At 40.1% G+C, this 23612-nt stretch overlaps 2 protein-coding genes across 5 annotated transcripts; one reads left to right on the forward strand and one right to left on the reverse strand.

Annotated features, from left to right (window-relative positions):
* The first annotated feature begins 137 nt into the window (after positions 1–137).
* LOC147311719 (disco-interacting protein 2 homolog A-like) lies at positions 138–3869 on the forward strand. Of its 4 annotated transcripts, none has more exons than XM_086266680.1 (6): positions 138–285; positions 418–541; positions 625–743; positions 1297–1471; positions 1595–1718; positions 1872–3869. In XM_086266680.1, exons 3-6 carry the CDS (start codon positions 681–683, stop codon positions 2122–2124), a joined length of 615 nt encoding a protein of 204 aa, XP_086122806.1. In that variant the 5' UTR covers positions 138–285; positions 418–541; positions 625–680; the 3' UTR covers positions 2125–3869. The 4 variants fall into 4 exon arrangements, with proteins under 4 accessions (XP_086122806.1, XP_086122809.1, XP_086122805.1 ...); XM_086266683.1 differs by having other exon boundaries at positions 625–704; XM_086266679.1 differs by lacking the exon at positions 418–541.
* Positions 1900–22314, reverse strand: LOC147311720 (sacsin-like). The gene is made up of 7 exons (XM_086266678.1): positions 22283–22314; positions 21668–21755; positions 19362–19473; positions 17851–17997; positions 16328–17759; positions 16060–16148; positions 1900–15947 (listed from the first exon to the last, which is right to left on the reverse strand). Exons 1-7 carry the CDS (start codon positions 22312–22314, stop codon positions 4948–4950), a joined length of 12900 nt encoding a protein of 4299 aa, XP_086122804.1. The 3' UTR covers positions 1900–4947.
* Positions 22315–23612: the final 1298 nt, after the last annotated feature.

Below are 23612 nucleotides of genomic sequence, written 5' to 3' on the forward strand. Positions count from 1 at the left end.
AAAACAGCCACATTCTTCAAATGTTCTGAGTGAAACGAAACTTTCAGAGCATCTCGTGAAACTCATTCAGAGCTTCCCAGTGAGGACAGTTGTCCCGCCGCTCGCTAGATGATGCTGCAGCCCGTTTTTATCAGAAAACGGGCTGCAGCATCATCTCAAAGGAAAACGATAAAATGTAGACGACAGTGTTCCGCCGTTATTTAACCCTTGTTAATATGGTGTTTTTACCGCGTTCGCACGAAAAGTACTTACATTCAAGCACATTGCTTAGGAAGGATGAGAACGGTATGTGAAATTGTTGTTTGTGTGCTGCTTGCGTCCTCAAATATCTTCCGCATTGTTTAAAACCAACCACGGCCTACAATAGTTGGTAGGCTGCTAAGTAAGCTAGTGCACATACTTGTTATATTCGCACAGGTCTTGTTGTCGCCTATTTGGCCGACAAGGAGCGCTAATGCGATCATAACCTATACAACATGCCCAAAAACCGATGAAGGATATCCGGCTTATATTTCACCTGAAACAGCGATAAAACTGTTTGGTCAGTAAGCAGGGGGGGCATCGATTAAACAGTGCGTTTCCCCCACAAAAAATAACAATAATTATGTCATGTTTGTCTCTCAGATGCTCCCATCATCTGTAGGACCGTGAAAACCCCTCCCCTGCTGCTGTGGGCGTAGATGGCACCATGCTGGATAACACCGGTGATCAAGTGGAGCAGCAGTCTGGGCGCTGCTCAGACTGTGGGTGCAGTTTTAAGGCAACCTCTAGACAATAAGAAAAACCACTTATTATTCAGTCCCCTTTAAAGCAGGTTACAGTCGCTTTCTGCAATAACCTAAAAACATCTTAGAGTTAAGGTGTTTTGTTTTTTTATTTTTAGCAGCAGAATTCATTCAGCACAGTAGAAGCAAATGTCTATTTACATATCAGTGCTGCTTTTTAAAACATCTTGCTGAAATTTGTGTAAAAGCTACACAAAGTGACCTTTTAGGCTGAACAGCAGTTCAATGTTAATGTGATTAATTTACTTGGCTTTTGTTTTTTTTGGAACAAGTTTGCAGGGTTCTTTCAGCTTCTCCCTTATTTCAAGAGGTCACCACAACAAATAGATCTGTATGTTGATTTGGCACCGATTTTATACTTGATACCCTTTAATGGGATCAGCATGAGGAATACGCAGCTTGTGACTCATCATATTGGGTTTGTAGCACTTCAGAACTTTGACCAGAAGAAAGAGCAAAGTGTGTGCTTCTGAATGTAACAGTCACCAATTGTAACTAATATGTGTATCAGATCTGGGTGAGCAGTCCCCACAATGCCACAGGATACTACACAGTTTATGGGGAGGAGGCGCTGCATGCTGACCACTTCAACACCAAGCTGAGCTTCGGAGACACTCAGACAGTCTGGGCAAGGACCGGCTACCTGGGCTTCCTGCGGCGCACTGAGCTGACCGATGCCAGCGGAGGTGAGTGACCAATGCTTAGTCTAACTTAAAGTCTGCAATCTTTCCACAGAAAGCTAATTTAAGTATTTTCTAGTATCAAAACGTAAACTGAACAGTCTGACTGTGGGTGTTTGTGTGTCTCAGAGCGTCACGACGCCCTCTATGTGGTGGGCTCTCTTGATGAGACTCTGGAGCTGAGGGGGATGAGGTATCACCCAATTGACATCGAGACCTCTGTTATCTGTTCTCACAAGAGCATAGCTGAATGGTGAGAAACCTACAACACCTTTAGTCGCTAGTTGTCAATATGACAACAGAGATTTATTTACTTGATCAATTTTAAAAATGACGAAGAAATATGAATTCTACATGACTTCTCTGTATTTACTTTCATCCACCATCCTCCTCCTCCTCTCTCCAGTGCGGTGTTCACATGGACCAACCTGCTCGTGGTGGTTGTAGAACTGGAGGGATCTGAGCAGGAGGCCCTCGACCTGGTGGCCCTGGTCACCAATGTGGTCCTGGAGGAGCACTACCTCATCGTAGGGGTGGTGGTGGTGGTAGACCCCGGCGTCATCCCCATCAACTCCAGAGGGGAGAAACAACGCATGCACCTCAGAGATGGATTCCTGGCTGACCAGCTGGATCCCATATATGTGGCTTACAACATGTGAGGAGCTAATTGTGGCAGGGTTGACCCCCACTACCCTATGTGGCTTTATGACACTACAGGAGACAGCAGGACAAGCATCTACAGGGGCTTGTAGCAGTTGCAGGCTCGATCTCTGGATGGCTTCGGTTGTGCAAAAGCGATCTGCCCGCTTTTTTTTTTTCTACTCGTGCAGGAAAAATGTGAAAGAAACATGGATGCAAAACTTGGACACAAACCTCAAGCCTGTTTCTCTCAATTTCTGGTCTCAGCAAATAACTTTTTAAAGGGCATTCTTGTGTTATTGAAGTGAGTTTTGTATGTATGACAAAACCTCATCTAAACCCAGGACACCTGAGAGCGGCAGAGCAGGTGGTTACGGTATGATACAGCGGTGTGCCATTGACATAATTTATTTTGTCAATCTCAAAAATGTTGAATGTTAACTGTGTTTGCCAAACACTTGTGCCATAGAAGAGAACTGATGCCAGTACCCAAACCCTGACTCGAATGACCTCCGACACGTTTCATGTTCAGCCTCCTGCACCATTACTGGTCCAATGCTTTTCACGGGATTTGCCGCTACACCTGTAGGAGCAGCTGCACCCTGAAATGAACCCCAGATTTTTATTCTGCAGCTCAGTACAGATCAAGTTATCGCAACAATAAAGAAGCACACAGCAGCGGCGTCCGAGGAGAAGGAGGAGCAGTTCGTGTTATTTTCTTTTTCGCTCATTTGTGCTTTAGTTTGTAGTGCCAGTAGCTTCCACATAATGCTGTGGTAACTCAGTCTCATCGTTTTCTAATTCTGAAATGTGTAACAGAGTTTTATGTGAACAAAAATGCAATATGAGTGATGTGAAAGATGAATGACTGCATACAGTAAGTGCCGATCAGTCGAAGAATAACGTGCTAAACGATAAAAGCCTTAAGTATTTTTTTCAGACGTCTGTTCCAGGCCCAGCTGGAGTTTATCAGCTGTTGGATATGGGGGGGGGTAAATATGCAGATGGAGGTTAGAAATAGCAAATTTCGCTCTTATCGTACCCAAAGGTTTGCATCTTTTTGGCTAAGATAAATATACTTGATCCTAACATCAGCCATTACAAACACACACTCATTCATTCCATAAATATTTTAATGTGCGTCCCTGTCAGCTGTGTCGAGTGTGTGTTTTATAGCAAAAGACTGGAAGAAGTGGGTGTGGCTTTTGTTGCAGAATGTCAGACTCATTTTGAGTGACTGAAAGTTGTTGGGTTACATTTGTCATTAAGGCAAGTGTCTAATATGCTCATAACACCCTGACCTCCCATCGTATCACGTCAACTTTCTTGCTTCTTTTTTCTATGTGCACAACCCTTCAGAAACAGGCATCAGCCTGCTGTAAGTATGTACAGATTTTGTGTAAATTATTGATTGAAGGATTAGACAACAGGAAGCAGAACACAAAGACTAAATCTGGTATATATGTGAACTTCTCCCTTACAAACAGAAGGTTATTTGCAAAGGATTTTCATGTGGAAACACTGGAAGGAGACGTGAAAAGCCTTGTAGACATTTTTATGGTATGAAACAACAGCAGGATGAGGTGAAGTACACGCCAAGCACAAACAGAACACAGTTATGCTCTGGTGACGGCGGAGATGTCACAGCCTTTACAGCAAAACGTTGTTAACATATGGAAAGATGCATTTGTCTGATATATGGTTAGTTGTCATTATTTTCATAACATGATTTCATAATGAATAAAAAAAGTTCTTTTAACTTGAAGCCTTTCTCTTCATTGGTTACTGAACGTCTGATCAGTTGTTCATAAAAAGTAAACCAGGTTTTAGGAGTGATGTTAAACAGTGAAGCACTTGTTACTGTTTCTAACAGATCTGTCCAATACATAAAGGAACCTATTAGGCTTTTCCTTATTTTATCATAGTGTTACAGTGTTGGATAAAATAAATATGGCTAAGGTTTTCCACAGTGAGTGGCTTGTCTGTTATTGATCAGATCTTTGGTCTGTGACTCTCTAGATGCATTTTCTTTTATATCACATTGACATTTAAGGGTAAATATTGTTTCTAACCATCCACATGCATGTCCAGAGACATGACCAGACTTGGAAACACTTAAAGAGGGAGAATTTGGTCTGTTTAACTAATCAGACAAAAAAGTCCCAATTACATGGGAGGAGAAATGATTAAAGACATCATTTAAGGTCCTCTTCAGATCTTTCTGCTAGCAAATATTTAAAAAAAAAAAAAAGGAAAACAAAACAAAAATTCCCCAATTGCAATGTGGATTTAAGTTTAAAGATTTTAAGTTTTTCAGAAGACAAAACTGGATACAAGTAAAAATCAGTATGCGGTAGTTATACTGTCTCTCAGCAAATAGTCATAACTTTAAAACACCAAAACTGCATATTTGCATTTACATTACAAGCATACAGTGAGTATATTGATCCAAGGCAGGTTTTTAACAAACAGTAAGAAATTCACTGAGTGACTGTTTTGATCTCAGAGAGTAGTCAACAGTGTCAACAAGACTTACAAAGAACATCTGATGTTTTCATTTTCATAACACAGAATATATCGATATCACCAATAAGCAGCTTTAAATGACAAGAATCCAAAATAAAGTAATTTAGTACTTACAATTTTCTTCAGTGTGTTTACATATACATGCACACCATAACATAATAATAAGTACTGAGTATGAGAAGTGAGACAAATAAGTAAAATAAAAGTTTTCTTTTTTCTTTCTGATGTTAAATAATATTTCAGTTTTACACTTTACATTACATTACTTTTAACATGTAGAAAACCAGTTACACTGACCAATACCTTGTTTTAAATCCTTAATTCACATATGCTTCTATTTTATTAAGGAGCTCAGATGCCTTGTTCAGTGCCAGCATTTCATTCTCTGATCTGAATTGTCCGTTTGGTATGTGAGGATATGGATGGCAGTTGGGATATTGAGTCCTTTTAGGATCCACCCCGAGTGTCTGCAGGTTTTTCACAATCTCAGGCAGATCTCTCAGTTGGAGGCTGTAGCGGGAAACTTGTGCAGCAGTGGCTGAAATTGAGCTGCTGTTGGGGCGTTGTCCATTTCTTTTATAGCATGCTGCTATGAGAGACTTTTCTACTGCTTGATGGACCTTAAACAGACACCACTCTGTGCTCCCTCCACCAGTGTCTTTGTGAGCTGCATTGAGATCGCAGCGAGCCTGTCTACACCAGCGGCTGGCCTCTTCTCTGTCTGGCCTTGGGACATTTTCATTGTGGGTCCAGAAGTTGTAGGAATGGAAACCTCTATAGCCTCTAGAGAACCTCTCTCGACTATTTCTGTGATACCTGGCCTCCTGATTCCACTCTTCATAGAAGCCTCTGAAATTTGTGTTTCTGCTTGAAAAGGTCGAGCCTGCAGCTTTGGGTTTGCTGAGCTCATCAATTCGATTCTGTAAATATTTGAATGCCTCATTGGCGAGAGACTGGCAATCCGGATTTTTGTCAGGGTGCCACCTGAGGTACAGCCTCTTGATGGCTTTGTGCCTCTCCTCCTCAGGAAGCCTCCAGATCTCTGTCAAACATTTATCAATTTCCCTTTTAGCTTCCTCAACAGAGGCTGGTAAAGAATTTGTTGATGATTCAGAAGAATGTGGCACAGCTCCTGTCAGTGGTTCCAGCTCCATGCAAGTGTTTTCTTCTGGTTTTAGCGTCTTCTTCTGTGGTCCTGGCTCCATGCATTTCCTCCTTTCTGTTTTTACCTTCTTTTCTCGTTTAAACTGAAACAGATCAACACAGCTGACTTCAATGGGCTCATCTTCTCCTACTTCTATTTTGTATCTCCATGAATATCGTCCATTGTGACCAGGCAGTTCTTCAACAATAACTGCATAAATGTACTTGTCATAAATGCTGTAACCAACATACTCCCCCTCTTCAAAGTTGTTGAGGACATTCATGTCCAAACAATCATGCCATTCTTCTGGAACCTCTGTCCCAGGGGCTGCTGGACTAAAAGAGGAACTTTCAGTTTCAGCACTGTCACGGATCTGATGTTTAGCCAAAGTTTTCCGAACATCTTGCAGATCGTCACACATGAGGAGTTGTCCCAGCACTGGAAGGTGAACCGATGCAATTCTGTTTCCTAAAAGAGCATTAATCTCTTTTGTCAGTGTCATGATGACTTCATTTATCACTTTGAGAGCCATGTCATCATTGTGCTTTAAGTAAAAGGTACACCCTTGTTGCTCTCGTTTCACAAAAACATCTGTTTCTTCATCAGTTTTGGGAAGGGGCTGTTTATTGAGCCAGAGAGCTGTTTCCAAAGTTTTGCAGCACAAAATTTGTATACTGCCAAAAGTCTTCTCACACATTTTAGTGGCATCTTCTTGTGTTATTTTGCCTTGAGAATTCTCTCTAATAAGACAAATGAATCCATATTTAAAGGCTCCTGAGGAGAGATGTTTATCAAACCATCCACTAAATTCACAGCCAGTCTCAAGTTCACAAAGCTGCATCTCTGATTCCACAACTCTTTCCTCTGTGAACTCAGACAGCATCTTTGGCTGAAATTTCTGAGGCAGAAGTTGCAACAGCTGATGATGCTTGTATTTGTCGTTGCCCAAATGACATTCACTGAGTTTCTGAAGCAGCAGGAACTTGTTCTCCAGCGCTTCTTCCAACCTTTTGGTCTCAAACACTGTGTCGTTGTAGCAGAGTGTGGATGATGGGTATAATTTACCATCTACTGCAGGAAGATACAGAGTCTCAACATTTTCAAGAAGCTTCTGGTTTCCCTGAGCATTGATTAACTTAAACAACTGCTCAACAGCTCGTTTCACAGTTCTCAGCTGGTTTGAATGTAGTTCCTGTTTATCACAGGAATCAGCGTAAACTGCTGCCAAAACATTACAATATTGCTCTGCAGTAGCTTTCTTCTTCACACCAATTTTCCGAAAGAACGGTGCATACATTGCATCTTCTGGAGTAATCTTGTACAGATATGGTCTGAAGTCACGATCATAGGAGAGCAACAGACACACGTCATCAACCGTCACAAGTTTTGTGTCTTTTTCAACCAACACAACAGGAAGACCAGTCAGCTGGTTTCCTTCAAATCTTTTTTCTTGCAGGTAAGCGTAGGAACTTCTGAACACTTTAGCTCGTGTTTTGATCAGCTGGTCAGTTTCACATGGTGACTGACAGATGTTTCTTATGTTACTGGCAACACAGTTTGGAGGTGGTTCTTCATGAGCTCCAACATTTTTTATCATTTTCTGAAGACCTTGTGACATAAATGGTAGGTCTATAATTGGGAGGTCTATAATTGGCATGGAGGTCCAAATCAAATCTTGATGCTCTGGATTTTTCTCAATCAACGAGCCTCTAATTTTAACAGTAGTTCCTTCAGGAGCAAATGGTTGGTGGTAGTTGGACAGTTCTTTTCGAATCATAACTGGAAAAATGAATTTGATGTCAGCAATGCTTTCCAGCAACCTTTCGTTGTTGTCTTTGGGATCACATGCTTTATTTAAGGCTTCCCTGAAAAGTAATGATGATTTCAGTTTCATGTCTTTGAGTCTTCTGTTAACTTTTGCTTCTGATTCCAGCTGGTGTGCAAAATGTATTATCTCGTCCGCTGACACAACATGCTTCATTCCAAGTTCTCTGACCAGCTCTTTTGCTTTTTCTGTTGTGTAGTCATCTCCTTCACACAGTTCAGACCAAAATGTCTCAGGAACAAATCTCTCGTGGGGCAACATTCGTTTGTACAGCTCAACACTCTCATCAAAGTAGTATGATGCAGGCTCCAGTCTACCTTGAGAACTGCGAATCAGTTTCACCGTCTTCAGTGAGGAGATGATAATTTTTCTTTCCTTCAACGAATAATCTAGTGACAGCAACAGTTTGAGGCTGTGAAGAATCTGTGTCCCTGTGAGTTGGTGTACAGCAGGCAGAATGAACTTCATGAAATACTGCAAATCATCCAGGACCTGAATGTTGAGTGTTTCTGACAGCATGTAGTTCTCAGAGTTGTGTTTCAGAAAAATGCTGCTGTTTGTAGGTAGGTTGAACAAATCTGGAAATATGACTGAATATTTGATTTTGACGATGAAAACCTTCTTAGGTCCATCAATCCTCACTCGTTCACCTTGTGTTGTTTCAAATATTGGTAAGGATTTAAGTTTCCTCACATACTCTTTGCTGACTTTGGACTTGGATAATCCTGATTGCAGGAACATCTGAAACTCTTTCATATCATCATTTGAAAGGTGGGAAAACTCTGAGCAATTAATGTTGTACACTTGATCCAACACTGAGCTTTCATCATCTACATCGAGAAGTTCATCTTGTAGACATGAATATATCCATCGATCCATCTCAGAGAAGAATACATGATCAGAAGTCATAAAACCAAGTTTAAAGAGGATGCCTGATATGTCTTTGTGTTTTTCTGAGGCAAACACAACACTTGACATGTGTTTCATTGTTTGCAGGAAGTGCTTGTTGTTCAACCTTGGACACACAACAGGTAAAATATAGCAGTTGCTGAAGAGTTTCCTTACATCACTGAGTGTAAGACTGGACTCGTCATCTCTAGATGTTGGTAGTTTAATTTCACTCATTATGAACTTCCAAAGTAATTTTAGCCACTTCAATATTTTCTCATTGGGGACATGAAAACCACTGTGTGGATCAATGTCACAGTCATAAAGAAGATGCTGAATTAATGTTTTCAGATATTTCTCTGAGCAGGGCAATGTCATATTTCTGACAAGTTTTAATCTTTGAAGAAGCTCAATGTGCCAAATGTTGATCTTATAATTTGAAAATTCATCCTTGTAGTCAAAGAAAAGATTTGCATACCTCGATATCCACTTTGGTGTTTGGGAGCTGAACATTTTCAAAACATTATCTTTCGTGAGAAGAAGTGGAAGGCCTTCGAGCAAACTGGCATTGTCCTGGGTGACCTTTTCTGAGGAGAAATCTTTTAAACAAAAACTCAAGAGCTCGGAACATCTTTTCTCATCTTTGATCAAAGTGGCACTTATGGGTAAAGGCAAATCCTCATCTGTTTGGGTTGGATCATTTAGAGGTTTTGCTCGTAGGAAAGTCTGCACAGTGGAGGGACTGACCTCTTTCACTTCAACCCCAGCAGATCTGAAACTTGTCCAAATCCTCTGCATGTTTGTGGAATAAGGAACCAGCTTCATTCCAAGATCTTCCAAAATGTTATTCAGCTGGAAATTTCCCAAGGTTGTCAAGTAAGGTGCCTCAGTTGAGTCTGTTTCACTGACATTACTCCAGTCAAAAGAGTGCTGTTTAATTTCTCTATATGTAGTTATACGTGTTATGGTCGTCATAACAGGGATTACATCAAGGCCTTTTTCTTTCAATGATCTGTATACTTCATGTATCATTTCATGCCAGTCTGGGTAAACATCTTTGGACACAGTTGGCCAAAAACACAAATATTCTGTATTGAAACATGAGTTAGTATTTTCTATTAAAGTAAGTTTTCTTACTTTCGAGAAAACTTTCTTGACTGCAATGCTGCGCCTGATGTAATGCAGGAGATCTGCATAAAGCGGAGCAATGACGTGCTGTTTCAAAGACTCATTCCAGCCTGATTTCTTACTCTTCCCATCTTCTTTCCAAAGGCTTGTCCTGGCAGAATCAACCTCAAAGTTTCCATTGACATGTACTGGCAGTCCAGTTTTCCCTGGCAAAGGAAGTGAACAAAAGGCTTCTCCTTTAAAATCCACAACGCTGGATCCCTTTGTGTTCACACGTGCAGCTAATGATGCTTGGGGAAGTTTTTCTGATAGTTTTAATTCAAAGCTGTCTTTGAAGGAGCCAAATTGTTCTGCAACAATCCACTTACTTTGTCTTTTATCTGAGGTGGAAATCACAGTTTCATAGAAAGTCTTGTGCGGTGTTGCTGTTTTGTCTGATTGCAGTGCATTTTGTAGATGTTTTACAAAAGCATCTTTTTCTTCACGACTTCTTTGTGGCAGAGTTTTTTCAACCTCAAAGATGGTTTTAAGTTCTTGTGAATCTTCACTGATTTCATGGACTTTGATTTTGCAAATGTTTTTCAGAAAGAGAATTAGTCCTACAGGATCTTCAGACAGGGCAGAGCACAGTTCTTTCATGTCGCGGTCAGTGACTCCTTGCTGTGATATTTTGGAGGTATTTGCATTTGTACCCATTCTCAGAGGTAATCTGAACATGGTGCCGTCTTTAAGAGAAAATTTGTCTGGAAGAAAGGATTTGTAGACATCTACGTACATTTCTTTGAAAGTGTCAGCGAGTTTATAGCCAATGCCATATCGCTGGTTATTTGAATGATTTTCAATGTATTTTTGATTGGGGTCAGAAATGCAAAGTACTTCATCTCCTGTAAGGATCGAAGGGCAGTCAGTCAGATGGTAAACAGAGTTGAATCCAACTCCGTACTTGCCTATCTTCCCTGGGGTTCTGTGCTTTCCTCCCTCTCCCAGCTGTTGAATTCCCTTAATGTCAGCATTAGAAAACACTTTGTTGTTGAACACACAAAGTGCTGGACCCTGGAGATTGTTCCATTTCTTCCCAAATGTTTTTTCTTTTCCATGTTGTCTTTTGTCCCAGATGAAGTGAATTTCTGTTGCTTCTGCATCATCAGCATTTTGGATGAGCTCTTTAAGGATATCCTTCTTTGATGGATAGGCTGAAATTATGTTTTTAATACGAACAGTCAGCTGTTCCTGCTGTTCAAAGTCAAAAGCAAATGGTGACATGTCATCAACTATGTGGTTTTCCAGAGTATGATGCCTTGTTGTTTTGATTCCAAGGTGGCGAGCCATAGCTCGTGGGATATTCTCGTGACATAATGTGACACCTGAAGTGAGTGGCATCCACGGGCTGTCATTGTAAAACAGCTCATTTGCAGGTTGCAAAACTCCATGCTCATTGGGTATCAGACAGTCATCCGTGATTTTCAATTTGGCCTCAAAAATCCCTTTGTTTAAAATTGTGAAGACAACTGAGAGATCACTCTTTGTTAGGGGCTTGTTTCCATGTTGAGCTTTTAATTCCTGCAACACAGTTAGAAACTGAGTGATCGTGAATTGTTTTTCAACACCTATACATTTCCAGAGGTTCCTGAAGCTTGTGAAGGCAGCTGGAAGTACGTGGAGATAGGGCTTTGCTTCAAATTGCCCGTTCTCAGCTGCATGATCAACATTCACAAATGTATCACCAATGAGGATGAATGGAAATGAACTTGCTTGTTGTGAAATGTAAGTGGTATTTCCAGAGTCACAGATCCACTGATCCAGACACGTATAGCACTCAAATGCTATTTTGTAAAGCATGGATCTGTCAATGGAGTGTGCTTGTTTGCTTCCTTCATGCAGCTGCTGGAGCACCACCTCTGGCTTCGGGGTGCTGTTCACGCCCAAGATCTTTAGGACTGGATCACTGTGGTGTATTTTCAAATTACTATTATTCAGCACTGGTTGTGTCATGTTAACGAGAAGAGAGCATTTGTCACTAAAAACATCAGTGGGCCTTTTAAGTGTTACATTTCCTTCCATTTTTGCATCACCAGGTGAATATGCTGGAAGAAATGCAGTTGTCCTCAGTGTTTTCCAGTGGTGAGAGTCTTTATCATAAATGTGATTCTTCATAAGTTCAAATAGACACTTCAAGTCGACAAATGCTTTCTTTTTGTCAATGCTCCAGGTTTTATTAATCGTGCCTGCTTTCTCTGTGATGTCTTCCAATGGGAGATGATCATTTGCCATACCAAGTTCCAACAAACGCTGAATCCTTTTTGGAGATCTGAAGTCATTTTCGGATCCATCCAGCAAGCGTCCCTCGTTTGGTTCAAAAAGACAGGCCACTTTCCCTGTAGGATTCACAAGTTTCCTGACATGTTGGAGCTGTCCACCCTTTGTGGGTATGCATGGATAGCAGAGCAGCAGATTGTCAATTTCTTTGATATGAAGGTCAATAGCATGCAGCACAAGGGTATCTCTACTCTTCGAGTCCATTGTAGTTAGGTTACCAAACACTGCTTCTCTGTAGAACTTCTCCCAGTTCCAGGTCCTGTTTTGTAAAACCTTTTCTAGGCCAGCCTGTTTGAAGCTATTTCTCAGCCAAAGTGGAAGAGGAACAACATGATTGGGTCCTTTTGCATATTTCTGACAAACTTGCACTGCAAGGTCACCAATCTTTTCATCATTTTCAATGCTCTCATGAAGAAATATGGCATTGTTCATTGAGAACCATTGTTCTCCATCACTAAAGAGCTCTGGACCAACAGAGTCATCAACAATGGTTGAGTAAAGTGCATCCACTAAAGGCTTGAAAGTTTCAGTCACTTTCTCTCTCTCAGGCCAAAAGGTGTGATAACAGTAACTCACCAGCTGCTTATTTTCTGACATTTTCTTTAGTGCCTTGAGTACAGTAACATATGCTGTCACTACTGGATCCTGAAGGAGAGCTTTGTTCCAGTCATTTTTCACTCCAGTTTCCCACAGACCTTTTCGGTTGCTTGTCACAGCAAATGTGCCATTTACATTGACAGGAAGACCCGTGTGAATGGGAAGAGGAGGGAAGCAAAAGGCCTGTCCAACAAGATCTGTTTGTAATGTGGTGAATTTTCCAGTTTCTGGATCGTTTTGCAAAGGCACAGCAATCCCTCCAATGGGCAAAGAGAAACTGGCCTGCTTGTTTTTGTGAATGGCCATTTTAAAGGACTCATCTGTCCCAAAGCAGTTGTACAGGAGCCAGAACTGAAGTTTAGTTTCATTAGACTGCTGACTGGATATTTTCACAATGCTGATTTTGCAGCAATTGATCACCTCTTTGCATTTACCATCAAGTTTCATCAGTGATTTCTCAGCATGACGTTGCTTGGACACACTGGTGTCATCAGGAATCTCCATTGCACTCACAGTGGTTTTGGACACAGAGAAGATGGTCTCCATTTCATTTTCTCTTGGTGGAGTTGATCCATTGTGTGGGATATTTTGGAGGGATAATGTAATGATGTTCTTTAAAAAAAGCAGATGGGTTTGTGAGTTTTTAGAAAAGAGATGTTGAAAATCAAGGATATGGGGTTTTTCATACACTTTTGGGTTTATTTCTGATTTGGCAGCCTCTTCTTCACTTCGGAAAGGTAGTTTGATCAGAGTGCCTGGATAGGGTTCAGGAGGACTTTTTCTGGTGAAATTACAGTCAAAAATGTTTTCATATGATCCAAACTGACCAGGAAAACAATGAAAGAGTCGCTGTTGAGAGAGATCCAGCTTGATTCCAGGATTTGATTTATGTTTGATATGCTTTGTGAGATGAGTAACATTTGGATCAAATATGAGAAGAGTGTTGCCACTAAGGATGGAGGGGACATCTGTCACATGATACACAGTGTTGAATCCAAGTCCAAACTTTCCAATTTTTTCTGCTTTGTTTTCCTTTGAGGCTGAGCCAACTCTGACAATATTTTTCCAATCCTCGGCTGTGAACTGCTCATTATTGAAAGCCCAAAGACAAGGTCCCTGACAAAGAGCCATGTCAGGGTCAATCAGGCTTTCGGGGGCATCTCTGTGTACTCTGAAATCCACCAAGAACTTGCAAACATCTGCCCCAGCGTCCTCTGCATTCTGGATGAGCTCTTTGAAGATGTCACTGTCTTCATCGTACTCTTTAAGAATGTTTTTTATTCTCATTGTTATTGGTTCAGATTGTCCACACTGCTCTATTCCTATCTCCTCTGGATCAAGGATGTGGGTACTGAGAAAACGAATTTCCAGCCATTCAGCCGCTGCTTTTGGGATTTCCTCATGTATGACATAAATTTCCTCTTCTCTGCAGTTTAGTTCTTTCAGTCCATTTTTGCTTACATCACAGAAAAGAGCTGTTGATCGTGGTTTAAGGGTAAATTTTCCTCCCTCAGCAATGACTGGCACTGGGATGTCATCCTGAACTGTTTTCTTCTCTTTCCAGAGCCAGTTGAGAATTTCTATTGACACTTTGACCTCTGAGGAACTTGCAAATGGCGGCTGTCTTGCTTCAATTGTTTGCTGGATGGAGTACAGAATGCCCAAAATGTCTTCATTGGAAAGTACTTTTCTCAGGCCAAACCTCTGGAACAATGTTCTGTATGGCAAAAATTCACTTGGCACCTTCCCAATGTAAGAACTCAGATCTAGATTATTTGGGTATTCAAGAACCAGATCCTGGGGTGCAACAAACTGGTTCTGGGCCCATAGCCAACATGTCTCATTGCCCATCATTGTAACAAATACAGAGACATTGTCTTGCATGTGTTTGTAAATGCTGTGCAGCTGTCTTTTGAAGTCTACATCTGTGTCAGGATTAGCCATTTCCAGTGCTTTTGATTTCAAGACTGACAGATTTTCAATCACTTTTTCAGGTGGTGGTAGGTCTTTGAGACCAAGTCTGTTGCTAACTCTGTCACTGAGCTTCCCTGTTAGTGGCATTACATGTCCAACAATGTCCTTATACACAGAATGTCTTATTTCATTTGGGCAAAACAAACAATACTTCTGAGATTTATCACTGAATTGTTTCTCACTTCCAGGTTGTTCACATGGGATCCATTTAAGCATTTTGAGGCAATGAAGCTGTCTGTGAGAAAACTTTGTCAGTAGATCATTACTTTCCAACATTTCCAACAGAACCTGAGCTCTTCTTAGGGCCTCGGTTTGTGAGTTCACGTATAGTTTGTCAGTCAGCGTGGCAGCATGTAGAAAATGTTCAGGTGAGACATCCATCTCTTTATTCAGTAATCCGATTTCTGTTAAGCTTTCCAGCATCTGCAGTGAATGAGTGTATGAAGGCGGTGGAAAGAAGTCTGACTCAAAGATGACTTTAAAAGTCTGAATTCTTGGATCAAAAAAGTCAGATGCCTTTTTCAGCTGTCCATTCACCTCAATGAAGCTCAAGTCCTTACAGCTGCATTTCAGGGATTCGTTTTGTGAGAAAAGCACCTTACCATGCTGTAAAACCCAAGTCATTGTTTTGTTAGTGTTGTCACTGCTGCAAGCGCCTTTCCTTATGCTGTCAACAAGAACATTGGCTGCTTCGGCGGTGTCCAAGAGATGAACTTTGAGCAGCTGTAACAGTCTGCGGTCAGTCTCAGTAGAACACTGGATTATGGAATCAGGCATAGGGAGCTCTGTTGGTACTGTTAGGCCTGAGATCAGAAGCACAGCTTGTTTTGATTGAGCTGCAACACTGAATCCTTTCATGGTTTGAAACAAAGGCAACCTCAAGAGAAAATCTTTCTCTGTATTTGAGAGAGAATCCAGATAAGAGAGATAATCTTTCAGTTCTTCTCGTGCTGTGTGAGAGGCAGATGTGAGTTCTGTGATAAGATGCTGGAAATCTAAATTCATCAGGACCTTCAAAACACTCCTTGGAGATGGGCACAGCACGTACGAGTCAAGGTCTACATGCTTGAGCCACTCATTTCCTCTCACCACTGTGCCACCAACTTTGTTCACCAGCTGAGCTATTCGGTCTGGCAAACTCAGCTGTTTACTTTTCTGAAAGATCAGGGTTGTGTTCTGCTGTAGTTTTGCTACTGATACAGTCTGACTGCCAGACAGAGGACTAACTGGTATTAGAGGTATGTCAGTGAAAGGACTTAACTCATTAAAATGACTGTTGAGAAACCTCCAGAATTCTTGGAACCAGTCTAAAGGTGGATGCTGACTGTTGTTGTTGTTGTCCCATGCAACAAGTTTTTTCCCTGTCTGTTTCCAGTCTGGTGGCAAATATCGTCTTGCATATTCAGCCACATGGGATGCATCAATGTTGGTGACCTTGAAGAAATCTGAAGAGCAGATCAAAAAGATTTGTTTTTTAAAGATAAGAATAAATGTGTGTGCTAAAATGTGTAGCTGTGTACAAATGACTCTGTATTGTTTAAAATTACTTTCACTTACTTCTTCTGGCCAGTTCTTTCAGATGTGCACTGCAGGCTGGAGTCAGATCATGTGGGATGAAGAAGGGTTTACAGAATGGCAGCAAGACTCTATAAAAAAGTGCAATGGATTCTGTCAAACTGTTAGGAGTTCATTCAGTATAGAAATATTCCTGAACCTTCCAAATATTCAGTTACAATCAATATGTGAATAACACATAAAAATGGCAACTTTAGTCATAATGAATATAACATTATTTTAAATATTGATAGATGTATGGAAACCCTACCTTGGACATTCATGGCTGTCAATCAAAGCAGTGTCTTCCTCTTCGTATGTGAAATATCTGAAAGAGCCATCACTGAGTGGAAGGAGCTGAAGACCCTCAAGTTCTTTATATTGTTCATCCCCTAAAATGTACTCCAAAAGACTGAGTTTGTCATCTTTAGTGATGTTATCCACACCGGTCCTGTGGAGAATGGCCCTGAGGAATGCTGGAGTCACATGTTTTAGGGTAGTAGGGTTTGGGTAGGCCTCATTTATAGCCTTTGCAACACTAGCTGGTAAAGTGACAAGATTTTCTCCACATGACACTAAAGTCCTTTTAATGGCAGACAATATGTTGGTGCTTGTTGGGCCATTGCAGGGGAAAACAGCTTCTGATGGAGAGATAAACTGTCTTTCATCTTTAGCAAGAGAGAGGATGGCCACGTTCTGTCTGAATAAGTGATGAAAAACATCCAGAGTGAGAGCATGCCATTTTTCTTTGTGTTGTATCTGAGTGAGATCTGGCCACAGATTGTACACAGAGGAAACAGGGAGGATAGATTTTTGGGCAAGTTTAATGGCATCTTGAATGATCTTGATGTATGCTTGTGGAAACACCTCCTTCATCAGCATTTCATTCCACAAAGCATGTTCATCATGTCTCTGGTCTTCCTCTTGCCATTTGATGTGTCTTCTATTGTCTGTGAGGCCAAAGCATGCATTGACATAAACTGGGAGTCCTGTCTTATTGGATTCATTGTTTGGAAGGGGGAGAAAGCAGCTCAGTCTGCTCTGGCTACAGTCTCTCTTCTCACCACAGGGGAATGCCAGGTCAACTTGAGGTAAAAAGCTCAACTTCTTTGTAAGCAAATCAAGATCTTCTGCAACGCCCTCTTTCATGGTACATGTTGTCAGAAGCCACTTTGTCTCTTTTTGGTCTTTTGAACTCACAGTTATAACTTTGAACCTTGTTAGACCCTCAGTGATTGACTCCTCTTCTGGCTCCAAAACACCATCTGTGGGGACTGAGGATTTCACTTCAAGTCTGGTGTTAACAGCTCCATCTTCACTAATATGTAACAAGGACACGGAAGTGACATTTTTCAAGAAGAGGAGGCTCAAATCTGCATCTGCAATGAAGCTATCAAAAAGCTCAACCACTTTATTTGAGTCATACAGATTATCAGAAATTTCTGATGCTTCATTGCGTAAAGGAAATCTAAAAATTGTCCCACTGAAGTGCTGATCCTCCATGACAACTTTTGACCATCCATGTTCACATACAAGTGAGACTATATCTCTAAATGGTTGAAACTGATCACGCATATTCAGCAGAACTTCTTGGTCTTCAGAATCATCCAAAGACCACCGAAACCCTCCATTTCTCTCTCCAAATATTTTTTCTTGGGGATCCATCATGCCAAGGTGGCCTGAACTGAATATACTTGGAACATCTATGAACAAAGTAAAAATATGTTACTGCTAACTGTTTATCTTTTCAAAAATTACTACTCATATCTGTGATCTAACTACACATAGTTTCACCTGTTATGTGGTAAACAGAGTTGAAGCCGATTCCAAACCTTCCCACTCTGTTTGGGTCATCACGCTTGACACTCCTTCCAGCCATCTGAATTCCTTCCCAGTCTTCATCAGTGAATGCGGCATTGTTGTAGGTATAGAGAGCAGGACCTTCGTAAAAACATAACAAACTCAAGGCTTATGCTTTAGGTATCTATGTGTTAGTGACACATTCTCTGGAATCTCTATACCAACGTGCACTGAATGAGATTTTTCCAGAAAGGAAATCAGAAGACAGGAGACACTTTTCAGTTGCTATGCAAATGGTTTTTATGTAGAACACTTTGAGTGTAACGGTAACTAGAGACAATATTAACAGTGACTATCCTAAATCTTCTCTCTTGATCTGCATATTATAATTAAGCTGAAAGCTCCATTGTTGAAAAATGAAGCCAGTTTTAAAAACTGCAGTGCTGTGATCAGCTGAGGTTTGCTCCAAAAGTAAAATGCTCAACAACCTTGTGCAAGTTTAAACTGTGTTAAGGGTGAGGGCTGCATGAACATACATATAAAACTATTTGGCTGTTTAATTAAGTGAGTACATTTGGTTTTCACTAGTCAACATTCATTATCATAGTGAATTACAGTGCCAGTAGCTTGTTAACAAGTAGTTTTTACTTTGCAAGGCTCTGCCTTTCAGACAAACATGGAATTAAGTGAGTGTGGGAATTTGTTAGGAAGCAGAAGCTATATTATTTAATGATGCTGTAAATGCACATAGGTTATTCATGTTTTCTTATATGACCAATGCCTTTAAGTGAAGCACATTAACAGTGATAACGTTGGTCTCTGAAAGCACAAATATCCAAGAAAGCACAGAAAATATAGACTAAGAAAATGTAATCTGTCCTGTTATGCACCACCTGAGACATGAAAGAATATAAGCAACCTAAGACCCACTATTACTACTATTAAAAAATTATACAATAGAAAATAAATAAATAAAATGAGAAAATTTTTGTACTTGTTTTTCCAATCAGTTGTTGTTGGAAATCTAGTTTTTCCAGGGCCTTGGACAGCTTGAATAAACAATGATGGTGACAGCCAAAATTCCAAAGCTGAGGATTCAGAACTGCAGTCCCACCATGTGACATCACATATTTTATGTAGTCTACAATCAGAATCCAGTTTTATAGGGCTTTCTAAAAACAGCCACCTAGGAAATGTTTGATAATGTGGAAAAATATGGGGAAAAACATCCACACACTATACTTTGGGAGAAATTACACACTGAAACAAGCAGAACCTGCTACTTTTAGCTGCTCCTTTAGTCACAAGGGATTGCCACAGTGAGTAGCTCCACTTTTCGACGTGACCCCCAAAGGAAGCAGAATGTTAAATAAAAACAAACCAAAAAGTTCCCAGCAAACCCGGACAGACATTCTTAACTGGAGATGTATTGGCTCTATTTATTACTTTTAAATGTAAATAAATAATAGTTTTTGTGAAATATATTTCTTTTATTCAGTGAATACCTTGGTATGTCTCCAGTTCTTCAGTCCAAAGGCTTTCAGTCCCATAGCTTCGCTCGTCATGGATGAAAACCACTTCTGTGGCTCGAGCATCATCTGCATTTTGAATCAGCTCCTGTTGACAAATAAAAACAACCTTGAGCAGAAAATGGCAGTACAACGCTGCCACTGACACAGTTCTGCACAGAAAGCTGGTAGATCTTTCTCACAGCAAGTATGTCTACAGAGGAAAAACAAAAAAGGGTCCATTTCAGTCTAACTCAGACTTACTGGACACTGTAGTCCAAAGTGTCCAGTCAGAGTATATGATGTAGTCATTCTTGTTCTTTAGCATACAATGGCAAAAATGTTTTAAGCTTCAAAAATGGTCAATAATTGTGTAAATTTAACTCTGTGGTAAAACTGATGAATTGTACTGCATTATATTTTTAATATTTTGTCTGATAAAATGCCAGCTCAGTATGGTCGGTTGCAAAAAAGCAAAAATTTGCAGGCTCTTATCATTTGCAAGCAGCACAAAATCTGGGAGATTTCTGTGAATTACAACCATATTTTAGTTACACCTCCACCAACATCCATGTTTCCATTTTGCCAATTAAATAGAGCTTTTTCTAATCTGAGCTGATGGTCTAAGGACAGAGTCAGTACATATTATGAAGCTCATTGTTTTATATTTTGGATTTGTCACAATGTTATGTAGAAATAAATGACATTTTCATTAAATGTAGAAATAATTGTTGTTCTTGTTCTTCTGTGTTCACACAATTAATGTGTAGGTTCACTTTCAAATGTTTTTAATGGGTGAAAGGTCCATACTGCAGGCAGGCGAGTTCAGCAGCTGGACTCTTCTACTGTGAAAACATGCTGTTGTACTAGATGCAGTACGGAGTTTAGGATTATCTTTCTAAAATATTCAAGGCCTGCCCTGCAAAACAAATTACCTCATTGAGAACATTTTGCTCTAAAACCTGTGTATACCTTTCAGCATTGATGGTGCCTTTAGATATGCAAGCTGCGAATTCCATAGGCACTAATGCACCCCCATACCATCAGACATGCATAGTGATGATAATATGCCATATGGGCCCTCTTCTATTCACTCTGGCAGATGATCCATCCATCCATCCATCCATCCTTCCTTCCTTCCTTCCTTCCTTCCTCCCTCCCGGTGGGACATGCCCAGGACACCTCACCCATGAGGCGCCCAGGAGGCATCCTTGTCAAATGTCTGAACCACCTCAACTGGCACCTTTCAATGTGGAGGAGCAGCAGCTCTACTCTGAGCCCCTCCCAGACGGCTGAACCTCTCACCCTATCTCTTAGGAAGAGGCCAGCCACACTTCAGAGGAAGCTCATTTCAGCCGCTTGTATCCGCGATCTTGGATCACTACCCACAGTTCATGACCATAGGTGAGGGTAGAGACGTAGATCAACCGGTAAATTGAGAGCTTTGCTTTTACACTCAGCTCTCTCTTCACCATGATGGACTGGTACAGCATCCGCATCACTGCATCCGCAGCACCAATCCGTCTGTCGATCTCCAGCTCCCTTCTCCCGTCGCTCGTGAACAAGACCCCGAGATACTTAAACTCCTCCACTTGGGGCAGGAACTCGGCTTTTTCTTTGCAAGCTACAGCTTTAACCCACATTTGTGGATGGCACTGTGACCTGTGTTCACAAACAGTGATTTGTGGAAGTGTTCTGGAGCTAATGCAGTGGTTTGCATGAGAGAATCATGCCTGTTTTGCAGAACTGCCTGAGGCCTTGAAAATCCTGTGTGGCTGTGGTACTGACTTTTGGCCTTATCTCTTGCACACAGAGATTTCTCCAGATTCTTTGAATCTATATACAGTAGATGATGAAATAATCAAAATCTGCACAATTTTGCATTGAGGAATATTATTCTGACACTATGTCTACAACTTGTAGACATGTTTTTTTCTTTACAGATTGGTGAACCTCTGCCCCTTCACTTGTCTCTGTCCAATCATGTTACTGACTTTTTACCAGTTAACCTCATTAAATGTTGCCCCGTCCCAACTTATTCAACCATGTTGATTTCACCAAATCCAAAATGAGACAATTTTTTTCATGAAATAATAAAATGTCTCAGTTTAAATTTTTACTGTTTTCAGTTGTTCCATTGTGAATCATTTTTATGTTCATGAGAACTGCAAAATGTAGTAAATCTCATAAACCCGTCGCTTTCTATTGTCATTTACATTTTATTATTGTTATTATTATTTGCACAGCATCCCATTATTATCTAAAGTAACTGTTGTGTGTTTTTGTTACATCATTACACCAACCTTCAAAATTTGTCCACCATCTGGATATCGCCGTAGAATATCTTTCAGATAGTCAATGATGGGTGGTGCTGTGGCCCCGAAGGAAGTCCTAAACAAAGTAAAAGCATTAAACACAAAGAAACTAGAGTCTGAAGGCAAATTAAAACCATGTTGGTCCTGCTGATGCAATGTTAGTAAGGATAAGGTTGAGAGCTAAGTTAGCAAAGCACATGCACGTATTTGACTATTTGACTGATATTGTTAGAGATGAGGTTCTTTACTTTAAATTAAATAGAATCATCTTTATGAAATTAGACAAAAATTAATATTTAATTAAAAAGAGACACTAAAGTCGAGTATAAAAATAATTTTGGCCATCTGGTTTCAAAATGTTTACTTCATGTATAGATTCCACACATTTGCTTTAATGCTGAAAACATATTTATTCCCTAATTTATTTTGACCACAGGAAACTGACTAGTAGTTAGTAATGATATCAATAAAGAATCTGATCTTTAAGCAGAATCAAAAATGGCATTAGTGCCCAAATCCTATTAATATAATGTCTACTCAGCATGTAGGAGAACAGTTACTGCCTCCTACTGTTTACAGTATATTAAAAAGAAAGCAATTCACCGGACTTTCTTCTTTGCCTTTGGATTCACCATGCCAGAACGGGTTCCTGTAAGAAATTCAGAAAATTGTGACATGTGTTACAGCAGTGCAAACTTACTGTCACACTTTTAGTTTTAAGGTTTTATATATCTGGATGTAATAAAAAAACACACATGAACTATGGGGTTTAATGGGTTTTAAAAATAGGTCAATAAAACCTCAGATGAACATCTAAACGTGACATATTACACCGTGTCATTATTTATTTAACAAAAATGAAATCAAAATACAGAAGCAGTGCAAAAAAACTCAAATAAACACACACTGCTTCTGCAGTACTTACTGTAGTAGGTAGCACCCATGAGCTGGAAGGTGATTAATGACATTAATAGCAAAACATTCAGGACAGCTGCTAGTCTTCCCCACCAAAGTGGAGAAGTTTGGCCACAAGGCACAGAGCTACAAACGCAGCATTGTTGTAGAATGTGGATTAGGATGATTGATTTCTGTTTCAAGTATTGCATGCTTTTGTTTACTTATTCATTTTAATGTGTGATGTAAACCACACCCATGTGGGAAAGGAGACTGTACTCCTCTGGATCAGATGACTGAGATAATTGTGTGATGATAGCAAAGGTTTAACAATTTAGAAACACATGCAAACCTTTTGCTTAGTTTACAAATTAGGTTTATAGTGCTCTCTTTAAACCAAAGAAAATATAAATGTGAAACAAATCTTTGAACTATGAGTCATTCAAGGTTTTATTTCTTGTTTTGTTCTGATCATTTTGCTGAGTAACAGTGTATTGCACAAGGAAACGATCAATAATTCAAGTGTTTAAGTAACTTAGCCTGAATCTAGATGATCTTATGATTTAGCTACTTCACCCACCTCTCAAACAAACTAAACAGCTACAGTACCAGGGCTGTGGTTGATGATGCACACTGAAATTGTCCTTGTGAGCCATCTTTGTTCACTTTGTTGCTTCCAAAGCATTTGTACTTTGGAATTAAACAACAACAAAGCAGCAAATATAATTAAACACAGTCTAAATAAGATCATCTGTATATAATTTGACAAAAGTGTAAAAAATATATTTTTTAAAAAGTTAGTAAATTAACAAATAAAGATTTTCTCTATTCTGTGATCACAGTGTTTAAAATAGCAAAATCATTTTTGTGTGTATTTCTGTTTTTAAGATTTTCGTTATTACTTAGCTAGTAGCCTACCTATATACGCCAATAAAACAAATAAATACAATCACAGTACCTCAGTCATGCCAGTGCAGGCTCCTATCGGTGCCAGGGAAAGTAGTGATGCTGCATCAGTCTGCTGTATATAAAGGCTGCT

The sequence above is a fragment of the Aulonocara sp. 'chitande type north' Nkhata Bay genome, linkage group LG16 (assembly GCF_057382095.1).
Source record: "Aulonocara sp. 'chitande type north' Nkhata Bay isolate Kocher_YH1m ecotype deep benthic linkage group LG16, A_spYH_male_GT1.1, whole genome shotgun sequence".
Lineage (NCBI taxonomy): Eukaryota > Metazoa > Chordata > Actinopteri > Cichliformes > Cichlidae > Aulonocara > Aulonocara sp. 'chitande type north' Nkhata Bay.